At 43.7% G+C, this 20173-nt stretch overlaps 1 protein-coding gene across 6 annotated transcripts in view; it reads right to left on the bottom strand.

Annotated features, from left to right (window-relative positions):
* VRK1 (VRK serine/threonine kinase 1) overlaps positions 1 to 20173 on the bottom strand; it is a 224657-nt gene that overhangs the window by 142395 nt on the left and 62089 nt on the right. For all 6 annotated transcript variants that reach the window (XM_069208279.1, XM_069208280.1, XM_069208275.1 and 3 more), the window contains 4 exons: positions 5026 to 5134; positions 4849 to 4941; positions 3858 to 3990; positions 1869 to 1989 (listed from right to left, as the gene is read on the bottom strand). In XM_069208279.1, the coding sequence (XP_069064380.1) occupies positions 1869 to 1989; positions 3858 to 3990; positions 4849 to 4941; positions 5026 to 5134 (456 nt within the window). The remainder of the gene's footprint in view (positions 1 to 1868; positions 1990 to 3857; positions 3991 to 4848; positions 4942 to 5025; positions 5135 to 20173) is intronic.

The raw sequence follows: 20173 nt of genomic DNA, 5'->3' as shown, positions 1-20173 counted from the left end.
TTAGATCAGTGTTAATGAAGATTTGAAGGCGGGTTTACCAATTGCAAGAACCCACACATGTAAACGTATATCCCAGGATCAAGGAATAAAGTTACTGATTGCTTATGTAGGTTAGCCGTAGGAGGAAACCAAAGAGAAAAAGAAGAGTAATGTGTGTTCCGTACACTGTGTTTCAAAAACAAAACAAAAAAAAGATAAATTTTGAAAGAGCCCTTGGAGGCATTGGGACAATATACTGAGTTCAGAGAACAGAGGGGAAAAGAACAGATGGCCAAAAGAAAGAAAAAAAAAAGAAGAACATTTGGATGACCAATTATGGACAAATGAGGGAAAGATTCTGAGAGGCAAGAGTAATCCTACTGAAACAGTTAGAAATGTTGATAGTAGAGGTGCATTGTGGCCACCTCGGAATGACAAAAACCAAGCTGCGTGGTAGACGGGACTACTGTGGACTGGGGGTGGGGATCTGGACGATTGAAGAGTAGAGAGGGAGAGTCGGAAGTGATAGAACATAGCGAGATGTATGAGAGTGAGCAATTCCACGAAGACCATGAAAGGCTTGCAATGGGGCTCTAAGAGACAGCAATTTCTTGGTAATGCAGAACACCCTAAATATGCTGTAGAGCTACAAGCACATTTTTCTTAGTGGCCATAGAGCAACAACATAGAAGAAGTAGCAACAAGAAGTGTGCTGAATTTTCTGGATGAAGTATTCTGAAGGAAACGAATAGCCTAAAAACAGACAATGGGCTGCAGCTGGGGTCAAGAGAGATGCGTATTTTGAGAAGAAGGGCAGTAAAGCAAAACCAATCTGCTCTTTACTGTTGCAAAATGAAGGGGATGGTGGAGAAACTTATTTGGAAGCTGAAAGAGGGTATTGTGATGGGCTTGAGAGACAGGGAGAAAGGACTATTACAGTTATTACGTAAGAGCAGACAAACATGGTGCAAGCAAATGTACGAGACGTTTTATTGTTAAGTGGGTAGAGAAAATAAAGTTGAGCTGGTGGAAAGCACACACACACACACGCAGAGAGTGAAGTTTTTGCAACAACAAAAAGCTAAAAGAAAAGTTGTCAGGAAGGCAGCTATAGAGGTTAATGCAGGAAAACAGAGAACACCCCAGGCTGCATTTGAAAAAAGAGTGAATTCACAGCTCCCATACAAAGTGAAGGAGAATTTGTATATACCACTCAGTTCCAGAGGTGGGAAGGTATCCCATATGCAGGGGTTGGGGGGGGGGGAAGAGCACATAAGGGGAATAATGATGAAAACAGTAGTTCAAAAAGCAGAATGGAATTGCCACAAAGGGTAACAGTGTGAGACTGAGCTCACGCACGGATATGAGAGTGATAAAGTATGACCATGTGATGCCATACAGTTGTCTTTCCTTCAATTATTTTTTAGAGACGAGACTGGTATCTTCACCATACAATCCTCTTAGTGTAATGTTTTACAGATAATGGAATGTTTATCAAACAATTTAAGAATTATTAAAGAATGTTGAATCAGAAATGAAGTATTCACACAGTTAATGCGAGTCTAGGAGCAACAAGCAGACAAACAAAAAACATATAAATATACCTCAAAAGCATGTCTGCATCGCTCAGGTAATGGATGTCCTTGATCACGTGAATTTAGGTATGAATTATCATATATATGCCATGAAGCACTATTAAGTATTAAGTTGATTCCTAGGATAGGTGGTAAAATATGCAAGCATTTTTCCGATGTGGACTTCCCAAACTTCAAAAGCCTTAAATTATAAATTCTTTACATTCATTCAGCACATAGCATTTCAAATGGGTCCACACGCCAGCACCCTCACACCATCTTAAAAAAGAAAAATGGTTAAAAAAAAAGTCCCACCTTATTTTACAGTCCCGTACATAATTTGGATCGTTCAGGTTGTCTTCCCAAGGCAACTGACCACAGAGCCATTGAACCATACAGTACCCAAGTATTTCCAGATCACCACGACGTGAAGGAGCTGAAATAAAGACGCAAGTTAAACAAAAAGTAGTGGCCAGCACCAAGAAAATTAGTTTTTATATAAATTAACAGACACAAAAAAAAGGCTTGCACCGCTGCTTGTACTTATTAGGAATGTATTTCAGACCTAGCAAAGACAAATCTAAACTCCGTAGTTTACATCACTAGTCAATTGTTTATCAAGCAATTCTAATGAGATAAGGTTGGGGGTGAAAAGCCAGCAACCTGAGGGAGTCATGTGCAACAACGTTACTTCTCAGATTCGAAAATGTGCCTATGCCCTCACGAAATTAGTGTAATGAATTTATTCTAGCAATCAATGTTAAAGTACTTGTTGGTGTACATTCTCATGCCTATTTCATCCAGTCTGAATGGTGTTAATTGAAACTCTGGGGACTACACTACTTGCAACGAGGCTACCAAAATGCAAGCTAGGCAAAAAATAAGGGTTCGAAAGCATGATTTCCCACAATGAAGCCAAGTACATTTGCATGAAATGAGCAATTTAGTCGGGGTGTCTTTCATATTTGATTCTAAAAAAAAAATAGTCTTTAAGATAACAAATGAGAAAGGCTAAACAACCCGCCTGCCAGTGATTTCAGTACAGTTAAGCAGTCGTTCTCAGTAGACGGGGTGAGGGGAGGGGAGGAGGGGGGGAGATTCCAATCATGATTAATTTGGGGTCCCCAGAACCCAGTAATGATTACGTGGATGTCTACAGAATGCAAAAGGCTAAGAACCACAGTTGTACATGGTACAAGCAGTGCTTAATTTGTGCTTGTTGTGTCCGGTGCCTAGCACCGGCACTTATTTTTGAGGGCCGGCGCGTAGTTTTTTTTTTTTTTGCCCCAAGCATTTACTGCGAGCAAAAGACACATACGGGAAAGACGGAGGAAGAGAAAAATGAAAAAGCGGCACAATGGGAAAAAACAGACAGCTGCAAGAGTGAGCTGAAGGGGCAGGGAGTGGCTTTAAATGAGAAGAGGCCAGAGATGGCTTCAGGATTACGCTGCCTCAGTATTTATTGTTTCCACATTTAATTGCAGCAGCCGCGTGTTTAAGAGGAGTGCTTTCCGCACCAGCACCTTTTTATTTACAAATTAAGCACTGGATACATGTACCTAGAACCTGCTACTGCACTGGAAGTTAGTTTTCAAATTAAATGCACCCAAAACGGACACGCTGATAATTCAATTTAAAAACAAAAACAAAACAGATAGGACTTGAACCTAAACAAATACTGGTAGCTAGGTAGTGACATATTGTACGTAGTTGTTCTTTTAAATATGGAGGATTTATTGTATGGCTTATACTTGTGTTTTTACATGAAGCTTGCTTTGGGTGAAATTCGTTGGCTGCGCTTTTTGTATGAAGAATAAAAAATATAAAGAATGAAAAAATTCTTCTGGACGTTATTATGCCGTGTGTGGATTAATTTAAAACAAAATTCAATTTTCACACCTTTGTATGTTGCCTCTATAAAAAAGCACTTAAGCCTAGAAAGTAAAGTCCAAAAATGTAAAAAAACATCCAAAGTAATTAATAAAATCTGCACTAAAACTTTAGAATTACAACAAAAAAAAAAAATTAAGAATTTTGACAAGGTAAACTACTACTGGTAAAATGAATCCCATTAAGACATAAAAAGATACATAGCCTGAGGCATGTTACATACCCTAAACTGTCTTACGTTATTATGCACTAAACTGTTCTACCTTATAGAAAATTAACAACTGGCATTTGAGCAGAGATAAAGTGTCAAGATAGAGCAGTTTTACCAGGGCAAGAACAGGACTGACAAACAGCTAATATTTTACACTTGTCTTTAGACCTCAGTAAAATGTATAATGGGTTTAGATTCCATACCTACACCCTTGTGTGCATCAATGCTGGTATATTCAATGGTACCATCGTGACACCTCTTGGGGTCTTCTTTGTATTCCTTGTGCACTCCTCCAGGACAGTATCGGTAGGCTAAGCCATAATCAACCAAATACACCTACATCATTTAATATAAAATATGATATTACATATGGTGTCAACAATGCTAACTCCTGTTATAAAACTTCAATAAACATTCATCAAATTTCTCCCCACCACAACTCCAAAATCGTCCTTCCGTTCTGGGATTTAATCTATATGGACCCTTGGAAATACTAAATATCCCAACATTTAAACAACGCATGTAGCAGCCATTTAAGTTTAATTCAGGCAATAGCAGCCATGTTTCCTCGGAGAGAAACCGCTCCTAAAAACGTACATTTTAAAACACAATATCTCTCCAATAATTGAAGTGAGTGGAGAAATTAATAAAGATAAACTATTGAATTTCCCAAAACATAAAAACGACGTGTCAAAAAGGCTTTACTGGTGGATGTAATAGCACGTCAAGAAAGAGCAGTCATTCTCTAATCTTAATAGACATAAATCATTGTTTTAAAGTTAAAGAAACGCAGCAAAGAGAAACAAATGCAACAAGTGCTAAAAAATAAAATTAAGTCACTATTATACTGTTGCTGTTCTTTTTAGGACAATGACACCCATTTCCCACCATTTCTTGCATTGTCTCTTTTAAAAAGATACAGCTTATATTACACTGCAATTCTATTAAGTTATAAAGGATTTTGAGAGTATCCGGGACCCTGTGCGCAGGTGGAGGCAGTCCGCTTTTAGGAATACTGATGACAATTCCATGAAGGAGAAAGAAGTAGATTCGATTGTAGAAGGTAATCATCTTTTAAAGAAACACAGGTAATCTAACAATATCCTTACCATTGTCTAACTATTTTGATTGTAAAGGAAAGCTAGAGACAAATACAGCCCATTTCAAGCCCAATAAAAATCCAAATATACATACCTGATCAGGATTCTTATAATGCAAGAGAAGATTTGAAGCCTTGATGTCTCCATGTACATACTCATGTTCATGGATATACTCCAGGATATCAAGCTGTCAAAACAAACAAGCCTTAGATAGAATAAAAATACATTTTTATTCACAAACCTTTAAGAACAAAGAGGGGAAAGGCCTTACCAGCCTCAAACCTAACTGCAAAACAACAGATTGTGGAAACACTTTCCCACTCTCTTCATATATCTTTTGTAGATCTTTTCCAAATCGGTCCATTACCATAAAGCGGTATCTGAAAACAAACGAATGCCATAGAAATAAAATGATATGAAGAAGCGCATATTATAAATCTAGTTTTCTGACATAAGGCATATATTTCCTACCATCATATTTCACTCCATATAGCAAAGCACATGTAAATAAGCCAGTATCTTCAGTACGAATGCAGAGGATCACAAGGTTTTTACTTGATATACTTTAGTCAGAAAACAATCAAAATGAGACTTCCAACAGCGCAGATGTACCACATGTAAAGAAACATCGCGAGGAATTGAAAACTCAGCATTCATATGCACACAATTCTGTAGGCCTAGGCAGCCAAAATCTACCTGAATACAGTGCACTATCCAATCCAGAGGCACATCTACAGCCAAAAGTAGATACGTTTAGAGTAGTAGTCTAGTAATTTTGAGCTTCAAATATGGCCTCAAGATATTTGTTTGGATTTCAGGGAGCAAAGAGTACATGTGAGAAATGAACTAAAATTTCTGAATCGCCCTTCACTTTTCCTTCTTCCCACTGAGTTCAGGATTACAAATGCAGCCATTTTGAGAGTAGGAGAAGGAAACTGTTACTTACCCAGTAAGCATCTGTTTGTGGCATGTAGTGTTATATAACCACATGTAGTGCATACTCCTGCCATCTACTGTTGGGCACAGATGTGTGCAAATTGTTTTACTTCAAAGCAGTATTTTGAGTGACGAGGTACTGTGCATGGTCATCAACTCCATTGTTAGACTGTCTTATCGCACGGCAGGTATGGGTGGAATGTCAAAGTGTTATATAAAGAGATGTCTATGCAAAGAAAGTGAGACAGAAAGATGACTGCAACAGCCACAGGCATCTGGTGAAGAGCGTGGGAGCATGTGAATATACAGCACTTTATGCCATGAACAGATTCTTATCGGATAAATAACTATTTCTGCCCTGGCCAAGTGTGGGTTTAGATGCACATGCTGTGCATTGAATGTAAAGCAGTCCTACCAAAAAAGAGATGGCTATCCTGTAGTAGTTTCAGGTAACTTATGTGGAAATCTTGTTGTCTGGGTTCCTACTGGCCTTGGACAGTCAGATCCTGCAAGTGTGCACCCCATCCCTTAATGGAGGCGCTCACTGTAATGGTCCTCTGCGTAACTGGTTCGCAAAAAGGTCACCCCTGCAATGGGACTTGCTGGTGCAGTTCCCACTTGTGGACTTGTTGCCTCATTCTGCTGAGGAGGTCAGCAAAGCCCTCCTTCACTCCCAGAAGGTACCCTGCCAGCAGATGGATCTTGTGTAAGAGCACACCACGAAATTCTCGGAGCTGGGGAGATCTGGTGCCATCTTGCTTTTGAAGGTGATACATGGCTGTCATATGGTCGGTCTTGAAGACTACTTTGCCAATTCAGTGAGGAAGCAAAGCTTTCAACGCAAGGTGAGCAGCTATTAGTTTTGGGTAATTGATGTGGAGATCCCATTGCCTGGGTTCCCATTGGCCTTGGACAGCCAGATCCTGCAAGTGTGCACCCCATCCCATAAGATAGGTGCTCCTTGTAATGGTCCTCTGTGGAAATGGGTTAAGAAAGGGCCACTCCAGCAACAGGTTATTGGCGTGCCACCATTGCAGAGAGCAATAAGTGGGTTAGCTTATCAATGTTATTTAGTTGCAATGACCCTCCTCTTGGGCACCACTGCTACGCCAAGCACTTGTGCAACAGACGCATGTGTAACCTGGTATGGGGTACCCTGGCAATACAGGAGGCTATCATGCTGAGGAACGCATAACTGTCCTGATCATGACTTGGTGGTGTGGTTGAAAGATAGGAATTAGTGACTGAAAGGACTGTATCCAGGCAATATTTGGATAATCCACGCCAACATCTGATTTGAGGATTGCCCCTGGGGAAGGGTTGGAGGTGGGATTTTTTTTTAGCCTTGATGGTAACCCCTAGTTGGTGAAGGAGGCTTAAATGTTAACAGTGTGTGTTTGCGACAGTTTTGAAGGGTGGCACTCTTAACGAGCCAGTAATCCAGATTGATATGTGGAAATAAACGTCCTTCAGGTTGGGAGCGACCATGAAATCACTTTGATGTAGCAGCGGGATGACAGCTTAAAGAGTAACCATATGGAAGTGCTCAGAAAGAATGTATTTGTTTAGGGGCCTGACATCTGGAATTCGTCAAAGAGAAAGGTCATTTGGGGAATGAGAAAGTACGGAGTATAATCCTGTGCCCTGCAGATGGTAAGGGACAGTTTCTAAGGCCCCTTTGAGAAGGCGTGCTTGGATCTCTTTCCTGGGTAGCCTTTGATGTTCTGGGGAGAGAGTTTGTGTTTGCAAGGTGGAATGGTCACAGGCACGGAAGAGAGCTTCAAACAAACAATAACCATTTTGGATAATATCCAGCACCCACTGGTCTGAAGTGAAATTCTGCCAAATGGAAAAAACCTTTGTAGGTCCGGTCCTTCCCCCACAAATGTGTGATTGGGGGGAGGCGAGGCAAGTGAGGATTCTGTGGTGTTAGCTCCTTTGGGGGAGCCATCTTTGCCTCTGCCTTTTGAATTGTTGCTGCTGTAGGACCCTGTTAAGTAGCCTTTGGGAGAAGATTGTTGGGTGTGTGGCCACTCACGCACAGTAGACGCCTCTAAGGAGGTGGCCTCGGCCCACCACAGTAGGGTGTGCTGCATAAGAAGCAAAGAGGGGTAGGTAAAAAGGGCAAATATTGCTTTTGCCATCTTCACATCTTTCTGTATTTTTTCCAACGTCTGGTCAACCTGCGGTCCAAACAGATGTTGCCATCAAATGGCAGGATGAACAAACTTTGCTGGACTTCTGGCTTGCAGCTGGAGATACAGAGCCAGGTATGCCTGTGCAGGTCACTGGAGTAGGCACCCCGTTGCAGCAGTGTCTGCAGCATCTAGTGTGCAGCAGATGGTGGTGTTGGAAATCTGCTTTCCCTCATAACACCCTTTCCTGAGCTTCTCTGGAAAATGTTGGAGGAGATCCTCCATTTTATCACAATGGGCACGGTCATACCTAAAGAGTGGCCCAATGAACTTAGCAATCTGCCAGTAGTTGCCAGGTTGTGCAGCAACCCCCTTACCTGTAGCATATATTTCTTTGTTCTCTTCATCTGGTGGAGGCACATTAAAAACAGTCAGAGTTAGGCATCTTACGGGCAGCAGTGACCACTAGAGTGTTGAGAAGAAGCTTTGTATTTTTGGTCACTCTAGATGTAATGACACTGGAGCGGCCAGGGTCGCGAAAAATGTCCAGGGTGAGAGTGCATGCCATTAAGCATGGGGAGGTACTGAGCGGTGAGTGGAGGACATGGTCTCGAAAAGAAAGTCCTCCTCTAAAGGATCAGTATGGAGATCCACCTTGTGGAAGTAAGCAGCCCTACCAATAAGTTCATGGTAGGAGGTGGAGTCATCAGGAGAAGGACAGGCATGGTACAGGTCGGATCTGTGTCCCCTGGCTGGTTAGCATTATAGCTATTATATTATTGAGGTTCCCCCAATTGTCAATGAGGTGACTCCTGAGATGTATAGGTAACAGGGTCGCCTAGAGAAGTGGGTGGGGAGGGTGAGTGATGTGGTGCAGGATGAGTTTATGGAGGAAGAGTGACAGGCAAAGGGCTTGCAGCCTTGCCCACTTTTGTACGCTGCTTGGTGGAGGCGGGTTTCCTTGAAGGAGGGCAGGTGAGTACCCATCCTATGTGGGGATGTATCATCAAGTGCTTCTGCTGGGCATTGATCTCCTCCTGAAACTAACGGAGACCCCGAGTTGTGTCCAGTCTTTTGGTGGGCACCAAAAGTCTCTGCTCCTATGCCGATTTCATTGCTAAAGTTGTCACCTCCGAATGTCAGGTCAGCTCAGCTTTGAGGCAGGAGTGTGCGGTCCTGAAGCAGTTGACTGATTGTTTCTTTGGTGCCAACCTGGGGCTGTGCGTTGCGTACGAAGATGGTGGTCGGTGCCGACCATCACCCAAAGCCCAGCAGTTCATTACTGGTGCTCCACAGTGGCTGAACGACCCTTCAAAAGGGGCTGCTGAGCTTGGGATCGGTGTTGAGGGGGCAGGAGCAGTGTATTACTTACAGCTGGTTGAGCTGGTGGAAGAACCTCCAGCTCCGAGCCAAAGCCATCATCAGGGGAGAAAGCCTCCTCATCTGGATGTCCTAGGTGCCGAAAAGTTCTGGGGTGTCACACTCCTACATGACATTTTGAGACATTGGGCCCAATGGCCGCAGAGGTTTTTTTTTTTTTGTTTTTTTTTTTTTTAGAACATGTGTGGCAGGCTTCCCAAGCACAACTTGTTATGCTCAGGAGACAGACAGATTACAGACTTGATGGAGATTGGCCTGAGGATATTTCGTGTGGTAAAATGGCATCACTGTCAGCATATGGTTGGGTGGGTGTGGATCGCATTGATGGGGTTTGTCGTGGGTAGGCGACAGAAGAATGCTCCGAAGTGCAAAGACCCATGTAGGGCCAGGGTCGACGGAGAGCCAGCCCATCGAAGCAGGAATCACAGACCCGAAGGGAAAAGAGAAATGCGTTCAACACAATACCTTACGGCAGAAAGAAAACAATCTAATACTGGAGTTGATGGTCATGTGCATTACCAGCAAGAAGTCACGGGCTCTCCCCCCACCCCCGCAAAAGAAATATAACTTGCACACATCTGGGATCAAGACTAGATGGCATGAGAATGCACAGCATGTGTATCTATAGCCACACATCCCTCCAATAGTATATTTGTTTTAGACTTCTAGCTGCAGATTCCTCACATTTGAATTTCTAAGGTATCAGACTGGATCCAGAAACGTTTGCGTGAGCAGTACTTATGTGCGCAGTTAGCACTGATCCAGAGAAGAGCTACCCACCCCTCCGCCTCTTTCTGACAACATTTTTCAACTTTTGACAAGGTGCTCCCAAAATTGAAAACGACAGGCCACACAGCCTGTGTGCCATGTCCCCTAAACACTGCATGCAATATTTGCAAGTCACCCCTCCATCAGGCCTTACAGCCTTAAGGCAGGGTGCATTATATTCCATGTGAGGGGATTTCTGCATGAGCAGATATGCCCCTATGTGTTTGTCGATTCTCAACACATAGTAAGTGTACAGGGAAGCCATTTTAAATGCATGTGCTGGACACTGGCCACTACGAGTATCCAAGCTACACGATGGCTTCTCTGAATGCTGGGATATTTGGTATCAAACATCTCAGAATAATAAACCCTCACTGAACCTAGTGATTGATTTACTAAACAAAAAAAACAAAACAAAAAAAAAAAAAAAACACACACACACACAGCATCTTAGAGGTGCCCCCTGAAAAACTACCAACTATTAGTGTGCTGACTGATTGGTCCTGACCAGTTCAACCACCACAGACATGTTTCTGGCCCCCCACAGTGACAACCAGCACTCGAGGGCCTTTGACAAAAGCCTGCACTGGATGGACGCGTTATCTTGTCTCCTAAACAGGATGGACATTCCAGAGCAAGACGCTTCAAAGACCTTGCAGCCTTTGTAATGAGACCCAGGTCTCTCCAGATGGTGGGCCTTCAGATCCCGACTCTTCCCCCTCTCCCTCCTTTTGGAGGCAGCAAAAGCAGGAAAATTAGTTACATTAGGAGTGCCCACTTCATGCCAGTCCCACTCCTAAGGTGGACGAGCTGAAGCGGTCACTACTTTTTAAATTCCTCCATCTTGTTTGTAAGGAATTAGGGCACTAGGATTAGGGCTAAGCCCACTTCCCAGAGGAAGTGGTCATAAAAAGTGAGTAGTCACCATAAAGGTGAGTAGCCCATTGGCTACCACCTGGCACTCCCTGTAACAAAACCGAAGTTCAGAATTTAGGTGGCACCCTTGAGCCCTAGAATTCCTGTCAACCTAAGAAGAGCCGGACACTACAGCCTCGCACCAGCAGAGAAGACTGCAGACATCAACTGGCTTGGCCCCAGCCCTACCGGCATGTTTGCAGCCCTCAACAACTCTGCATCAAAAGACCACCCGTCCTGCAGCCCAGCAACGTCCAAAACCCTTGACTGCCTGCCTTCGATAAAGACCAAGATCTTCCCTGGTCAGTAGACCTGTCCGAAGAAATCAACTGTAAAGAAAAAAAACTCTGCCCTGACTAACTGAAAAAAACTAACCCGGACCCACCTCTGCACCAGACACCCAAGGCCTCAGTCAGTGTGGTCCACCGGTCCTGTGAAGGTTCCCCAACAATTCTGAGCCAGAGTCCACCATGGGTAGACTCCTGCAGGACTCTGCCACGAACCCTGCAGCCTCAATCAGAAGACTTCCCCTGAACTGCGATCGCCCAAGTAAGCTGTTTTCGGACAGCAAAGGACACCCCGGCATCCGGAGCCCCTGGACTTTGGGAAGCTGGACTGACAGTGTCCTCAAGTCCCTCAATATCAAATCTTACCTGGGTAGTTGGGTTTTTTTCTTCATTGAGCCTCCTGGCCCGAGCCTGCAGCCTTTTTCCAAAACCAACCTCCATTGACTTACATGGGCACCCAATGCTGTGTTGGCACTCTGCACCCGGCTGCTCCTCTGCCCCTGAGGGCGTAAGTTTGGTGTTGCCTTGTGGCCTGCCCCCCGGTGCTTGCCTCAGCCACTGGAGATCAACCCCAGACACCAATTTACTCATCTGTGAGAAGCGTATCTTGGTCACCCCCGGTCTCCACTGGTTAATATTGGACTCACAATGCTGTCTCGGCACTCTGCACCCACAAGCCTCTGTGCCATTAAGGGAGTAAGTCTGGTTCTGCCTTGTGGCCCCACTTGTACTTACCTCAACCCCAGGAGATCAACCACCCCCTGACACCACTTTACTCACCTGGGAGCAGTTCATCTTCATTCAGCACCAGTCTCCATTGGTTAACATTGGGCACCAGATCCAGAATTTGACCTCTGCGCCCAGCTGCCCCTGTGCCGCTGCGGGTGCACTCTTGGTGCTGATTTGAAGTTTGCCTGGGGTTGACCTAAAAGCTGAAGACCGGATTTGTAAGTCAAATACTTACCTGCAAAACTGCATTCCTGTTTTCCCTCCCATAACACTGAAGACGGAAAATTGCAGTGTAGATTTTTGAAATTGAAAAATGTTTTTAAATTTAAAAAAAGTACTTACCTTATAACCAAGTACTTTGGTTCATAGCATATATAAAATCAAATGTTATTTTTCAAGTTTGGTCTCAGATTTACTCTGAGTGTGTGTCTCGTTTATCGTCTGTGACTACAACAAATGCTTAACACAACTGCTTGATAAACCTAACTGCTCGCCATGCTACTACAAATAGAGCATTAAGCATATCTATTTCTGCCTCTGTAAACCTTTGGTGCCCCACTGGACTCTCTACATGGTGTACTTCATTTTACAGTACCGTGTAGAGAGCCACCTTCCTACAAATATGAATTGTATTCTGAAGTTTTGTAGGGGAAAAAAAAAAAAATCTGATCGAAAAATATTGAACAGGGTAGTGCAAAGTCAGCAGGACATATGACAACCAAACCAGTAGCTTAGTCAGAGTCCACCAAAAGACAAATGTACAACTTCAGGTTTTGCAGTACGAAAGGAGCCCTATAAACAGTGTGTATTAAAAAAAACACAAGTTTTCAAAGGGTGCCATTGAGCCTCCGTGGAACACAATACATGTCACCATGCAGAAGGCTGTAAAAACCCATACACAGTCAAGAGTTAATTGTTTTGTTCTTCCTGACATTCAAACTGGGACCTGTTCAGAGGACAGTATCTAGTGCTCACCTGAGACCATGTGAGTTGAGAAGAGGAACATGTTTTTCATGCACACTCCATTAGTGCATATTTTATGCTCTGTTCGAACCAATGCTGAGCACCCTCACCACCGGTGCAGTTCCGGAACTTCTGCACTTTCAGTGACCCAAGACTTGTAAGTCATGCGAAGGGCAGCATCAAGAATTCTGTGTGACCGCTCGATTTCAATCCTGGGTTTCTTCAAAGTCAAATGAACACCATAAGCTCAGGACGGAACCAAATCTTATAAATAGCCCTTTCCAAGATGGTGTTCTCTCCACTAGAGGATGCCAGAGTCTCAATCCAAGATTCTGCAGAGTCTCTTCCTGTGATGTCAGTTTGTTTGAACCATACATAAAGGAGACTCTACTAGAGGAAGATGTATAGCCGCACATTTACTTTCATGATTTTCAGTCATGATCTTTGTTTTTTTATGCTAGGTTTGTCCCCAAACTCTGCTTCACGCAGGTTGCATAATTTTCCTTTTAATACCTTCTTTTGGTTTTGGCTGGCTCTTTTAGTCTTCCTGATGTCAGGAGGAGTTTGAAGTAGTGGTGGGGAAATCACTAACACATCAATCTTCAATTGTGAATTACATGATTGCCAAAAGGTTTTTTCTTTTTGTGGCCTTTTCCTTCTATAGCCCTCTAAAGGAGACACTGAAATCTTTCAAGTTTATTATTTTATGCATTGTGGGACTGTGGCCACAACTTCCAATCCTTGACAGATTGTAATGTTCATCAACTCCTTAGGGTTAGTCCTACTTTAGACCCTGCTCAGGACTTGGTACAAGAGTTATAATAAACGCAACTTGAGAACTTGGTGCTTTAACAGACCTTGGTGTCACGTTCTACAGACATCCCAGGAATCAGTTGAAGGCCCCCACATTTTGCTGGGTTCCAGTTAAACCGAGATAGTTTTCAGATTCTCCTATAGTGTTTTGCTTTTTGCTCTGCACAGTTTTATTAATATCAAGTCAAAGTGAGTTATCTGGTGAGTTTACTTATTGGTACGGGCAACTTAGTTAATAACCACCTTAGATGCATGTTTAAAGTCTTCTGATATCTTCCTATTATCTTTTAAGATAATGTTTGAACGTCCTAATTTGTAGTACTCAGCTGAAAATGTGCTGGGTGATATTTAGGACGGAGGAATGAATGTACTGACTTATGTGATTCATTTTCATCAATTAGAAGCTGAAACTGCCTAGGCAGAAAAAGTCACAAATTTATTTGAAAACGGTTTAAAGGAAGAGTTCAGGCAAAGTAATTTCAATCACATTATCAGTTTTTTGTTTTTTTAAACGTATCGATTTAGCACTTTTCATTGAACATACATTACAAAAGAGGCAAAAGGAAAGAAGGTAAGTTCCGCGGAAGCCCTTCAAATTTCCCTGGGATTTCTTGTCAATCTAAGAATTTTGTGGACCCAATGTCTCAAGAAGACACTATGCAAGCTGGAGCAGAAATAAGTCATGCGGCTGAGAGTGAGAAAGAGCACAGGCTGGTTTAGGTCTATTTTGTGGAGATGCTGAACCCATGATGCAGGCATGTCCTAAATGTCCCTTGTGGAATGCAAAGAAATGATGGGAGTGTGTTGGGTCCTTCACAGTGGGTCTGCTAGGAATAATGTCCTTCTAGGCTATCTAAAGGAGTACTCAAAAGACCTTCCCAGCTTCCCTGTCTTGACTTTCCCCAAGGCTCGCCACTTTAGGTGCACAATAATTAAAAAAAAAAATAATTAACTTACCTGTAAGCTCAGCTCTCCATTATTGGTATCTTTCACAGATTCAAATGCTGGAATCATCCCAGTCAAAGTGCCATGGTACACTAACATTGCAGTATATATCATTACCACAGGCCCTAAAGGCAATGAACAGCCTCTTTAGTAACATATCTATGTCTTTAAAAAAAAAAAAAAAAAAAAAAGGACCAAACTTGACCTATGACCAATCAGGTGAAAACACTCCCAAGAGAGGCTGATTCCCTCAGATTTTCGAGCACAGGTGGGAATAACATCCCTAGCTATAAAGGGGGGCCTCTCCGGGGACAAGGGTGGGTCACACGTGAATCTATTAAAGAAAGATACCAATACTGGACAACTGAAGTTACAGGTAAGTAGCTAATTACCTTCTTCGGTATTTGATCTTTCATAGATTCACACGCTTGAATCAGAGTAGCAAGCAGTAACTAACCAGTACCAAAAAAAAAAAAAAAAACACACCTGTTGTCCCATAGATATATTTGGGGATGGTGGATTATAAGATTAGGTGTATATTGCTAAGTAAAACTTCCTATATAAAATATTATATATGTACATATACATCCACAACTTTCAACTTTTTATACAGAGATATATAAGGATATAAAAGACCAATGGAGGCTCACCTTAGTGAAATAGATGGTGCAACAATGCTTTACCAAAAGTTGTATCACTGCGTTGAGCCAATTCAAGGCAATAGTGCTGCGTAAATAAATGCACACTTTTCCAAGTCACAGTACTGCATAGATTGTCTAAAGGCACACCGGTAAACAGGGTTGTAGATGTGAACACTTCCCTGGTCGAGTGTGCTCTGATCTTAGTTGATAAAGCCCATCCTGCCTGACAGTGGCAAAAATGGATGGGGGCCGAAATCCATCTACCGATGGTTGCTTTAGTTACTGGGGAACCTTTGTGCATGGGACTATAAGATACAAATAGTTGATGTGTTTCCCGATATCCTTCGTGCATTGTAAAACTTGAGGCATCGTTAGAGATCCATAGCGTGCAAAGATCTTCTTGCTTTGGATGACGGACCTGCCTTTGTTCATTGTTAACAACTGTGGCAATGGTCTTAGGCAAATTTAGGTGGTTTCAGATAGGAGGGGTTCCATGAACCAATGTTGTCTGGGCCACTTGGGAGCTCTGAGAATGATGCTACACTTCTCGGCCTTGATCTTGCTGAGAACTTTCGGGATCACAGGAATCAAGGGAAAGGCGTAAGCAAATTTCCCAGACCATCTTATCAAAGAGGAATTCCCCCACAACCCTGAATGGGGATGCCAACTTACAAAGAACTGGCAATTGCTGCTCTGTTGTGTCGCAAACATATTAAGTGCTGGCTTGTGGCATAGAGACACTATCCCGTCCAGTGTGTATTGATCCAGTTCCCATTCGTGGCAAGTTGACTTGGTTCTGCTGGGAGTGTCCAGTAAGGTGTTGCTTAGCCTGGGTACATGTTCGGTGTGAATATTTTTGCCAGGCTTCACTGTCCAATTTCATATTCTCTGTGCATCCGTTGACATGGGTAATGACCTTGTGCCTCCTTGCTTGTTATAGTACATGCTGGTGTACTGTCTGTCTGTGTTACAACTGAAGCATTTCTTATTGACGTCAGACATGCATGAAGGCTAAGAAAAATAGCTTGTAACTCCAGCTGGTTAATGTGCATAGCCCTATGAGTTGGAGACCACTTCCCCTGAATTTGAAACTCTTTAGATGTCCTACCCATCCATCCAGGGAAGCATCCATGGTAATGACCTAGGGAACCTGTGGTAGGAATGAGAGACCTTTGTCCAGGTGGTGTGGCGGAGACCACCAGCTTAGAGCCGATATCATTTGAGGCGTGACTGATTAGGTCGAAGGATCCATTTACTTGCAACCACTGCTTGTTAGGACCATCTTGCAAAGGCCTCAAGCAAGCGAATGGCAGAAGATCTATGGATGAGGACATCATCCCTAGGAGGGACTTGCACAGACTCAGTGAAACTGACTTTGTTTGTAGTGTCAGAGTTAAACACTGTAGTTTTTGCTGCTTGTCCTGGGATAGGAAAGCTTTGTTCTGTATGGTGTCCAAAGCTGCTCCTAGGAACGCAATATGCGTGATGGCACAGTAGAGTATTTGAGATGGTTGATTTTTAGCCCCATGTTGAATAAGCAAGCTGAGGTGGTTTCCATTGTTTGACTGGCTGAAGGTGCCTTGATCAGCCAGTCGTCGAGGTATGGGAATACCTGATGTCCAGAATTTTTCAGTGCAGCCACCACAGGAGCCACGCATTTTGGGAAATATGTGGTGCTGACTTGAGACCACAGGAAAGAACTTTGCTGGCTACTGTACATCTCAGGAATTTTCGATGCTTGGGATGTGAAGTACGCATCCTGTAAATCTGGAGTTGTCATATGGTCCCCATGATTTAGGAGCCTCAGGATGTCTGAAAGTGATCATACGGATGGATTGCTTGCGTAGGAACTAGATCAACTTCCGTAGGTCCAGCATGGGTTGCCATTCCCCTGATTTCTCTTGCATTAGCAAAACACAGGAATAGAAACCCATCACCATCTGGGATGGAGGAAGTCTTTCTATCATTTCCTTCAACATGATGCAGGATTCTTCTTGAAGTAAGTGAAGGTGAGGTGGGTGCACTCCCTTTGGGGAGGTTGTAGGGCAGTTGTTGGATGAATCCCAGGGTATGATCGTGGGTGACAAGGTCACATACCCACTTGTCTGTTTTTTCTGTTAATGATTGTGATTGGAGATAGTTACACCCACTGATAGCAAAGGACTGGGTGTAGCCGACACTCGATAGTGGTCACTGCTTTCTATTTGTCTCTTTCCCTTGAGAGACCCGTTTTCTGCAAGTACCTTGTTTGTTTTAAGCTGCTGTAGGCGATGGTCTATAAACCTGTTGTTGGTAATACAGCCTGTATTGGTGTTGATACGGTTGTTGGAATGGGTGGTTAGTACCTCGATACACGGACAGCCCTTACCCACAATCTCCCCGAAAATGCAAGTTAAGGAACTGCCAAGTACCAAGTGGCCATGCTGTCTCTATGCCAGCCTTTCCTGACTGCAACACCTCATCTATACGTTTCCCGAAAAGGGTGTCTACTTCGAAGGCCATATCTAAACATTTTTGGCTGGACTTCTGGTTTAAATGAAGTGGATTTTAACCACCCTTGGAGTCTCAGGACCCCACCATCTGATGGAACCCTGTTGATGCATTCTCCATTGCACAATCATTTATTTCTGAGGACATTCTCTCAGTCTTCAAGTATTTTCTTTGCTTCCCTTATTCTGTCCTCAGGGACCAAATCGAACAGAGCTCCAATATCCAAGCACATCTGTCAGTCGTAGCGGGCTAATAGGGCCAGGGAATTAGCAGCCCACACTGTAACTGAAGACATAGAAGAAAAACGCATGCCTGTACAATCTAGGCATCTGTCTTCATGATCAGGAGTAGCCGAAACATGCGTAGAAGGGTTTTTGGAGCAGCATTCTGCTGCTTGTGTAATAACAGAGTCTACTTTTGGATGGCCCAGTACACAGGCTGGTGAACCTTCAGGGGCTTAGTATTTTTTGTCTATTGGAGTTAAGACAGCAGCCACTGTAGCTGGATTCTGCATGATCTTATCGCCCTCCTGACCGATGTAGTCTATGATTGGAATAGCCCACATTGATTTTCTTGCTGGTTCTTTAAAATCATACAGGAAACAGTTAAATAGTTTGACTGTCATAGGAAGGTGAAATCAATTAGCAGCTCTCTCCATTAAAGTATGAAACCCTCCTATATCGTCAGGAGAAGAGTCTACTGGTTGTATGGCAGGTGGACATGGAATGGGTAGTAGGTGTTCAACCCGCTCTTGGTGTAGGAAACTGGCTTTCTATATACTGCACTACAATGAAGTACACTGTGCAGAGTCCAGAGGACCCCCCCCATTGGTATTGCAGGGCAAAAGTAGATAGGACTAATAGTCTATCTGTAGTAGTGTGGGCGAGCAGTTAGGCTTATCAGAGGGTACCGCTAAGCATTTCTTGTACTCAGAGGCAATAAATGCGACGCACTCAACGAATAAATCAGAGTATAGTTCTAAAAAATAGCCATTCTTTTTAATTACGTTTCAAACCCAAGAACTTCATCTGTCTGGCAGAGGCGGACCCAGGGTTGACTTGAGCACTTAGGAGTCTGGGGACATCATTGGCACTGATGACACACCTCAGCTGGGATATCAGGGGTGCAGTAGTTGCTGGATTTTCTCTATACACCAGGCTGTGGGAGATGGGAGCCTGCGTGCAGGGGCTGCAGGCAACTTGGAGGAGTCCATGAGAGGTGACACTCAGGCTCAGGACAGCCGAAGAGTCCTGCTGGCACTGCTGGCGAGCATCTCACTGGGTGCAGAGGTCACATCAGGTGTCAGGTCTCCAGGCTGCAGAGTCCTTGTTGGATAATTTGTAGTTGAGCAGGTCCGCTGGTCACAGGAATATGAGTCGTTTTAGAAGGCAGGCGGGCTTCCTGGGTTTTTGAAGCTGCAGCACAAGTCTTTGTGCAGAGTCTGGTGAGGTCAGCAAGCAGACCGGAAGGGTTGGTACCAGGTAAGCTGCTTCTTCTCCCTCTTCAGTGGGGCAACTCCTTGTCCTTCCGCTTCGTGGTTGTCAGACTCTGAGTTCTAGGGATCAGGAGTGCCGCCTAAGTACTCAATTTAGGGGCATTATCGGGAGTGCCAGGAGGTTTCCAATGGGCTGACCAGCTTTAGGGGGACTACACCCTTTCTATAACCACTTCCACAGGGAAGTGAGCATAACCCTAACCCTAATGGCCTAATCTCTTCCAAACAAGATGGAGTAATTTAAAAAGTAGTGTCCACTTCAGTCGTCCACCTTAGGGGTGGGACTGGCATGAACTGGGCACTCCTCCTAATTTAACACATTTTTTTACCAACTGTGCTACTACCAAAAGAGGGGTCAACATAGGGAGTTTGGTCATATCCGCCATTTGGAGAGATCTAAGTTGCATTTCAAAGACGGCAAGCCCTTTGAAGCTCCCAGTCCTGGAATGTCCATCCTGCTCTGGACAAGGTATTATTAGTTCAGCCCAGATGAGGCTTTTGTTTTGGACCTCCGAGAGCGTTGGCTCTCACCTCCGGGGGCTAGAACTCGGTCTAGGTTGGCTCCACGTGTTTAGACTGGTCAGAGAACACACCAGTAACTGGGTAGGTTTTTAGGGGGCATTTTTAAGGTGCCCTCTATATACATCCTTTAATAAATCCATCACCGGAGATAGGGAGGGTTTATTATTCTGAAATGTTGGATACTAAACATCCCAGGAATCAGAGAAGCCATCATGTAGCTGGGGAACTCAATGACCAGTGTCCAAGCACATGCATTTAAAATGGCTTCCCTGAGCACTTACTATGTCTAAGAATCGACAGAAATAGTAGGGACATACTTGCTCATGCATATATGCCCTTACAAGTGCCTGGATGCACCCCCCCTCCCCCTGGGGTGACTTACACCTGGCGCACACAGTGT

This window comes from Pleurodeles waltl, chromosome 9, assembly GCF_031143425.1.
Source record: "Pleurodeles waltl isolate 20211129_DDA chromosome 9, aPleWal1.hap1.20221129, whole genome shotgun sequence".
Classification (NCBI taxonomy): domain Eukaryota; kingdom Metazoa; phylum Chordata; class Amphibia; order Caudata; family Salamandridae; genus Pleurodeles; species Pleurodeles waltl.
The sequence above is the reverse complement of the archived record's forward strand: the minus strand, read 5'-3'. Positions and strand labels throughout refer to the sequence as shown.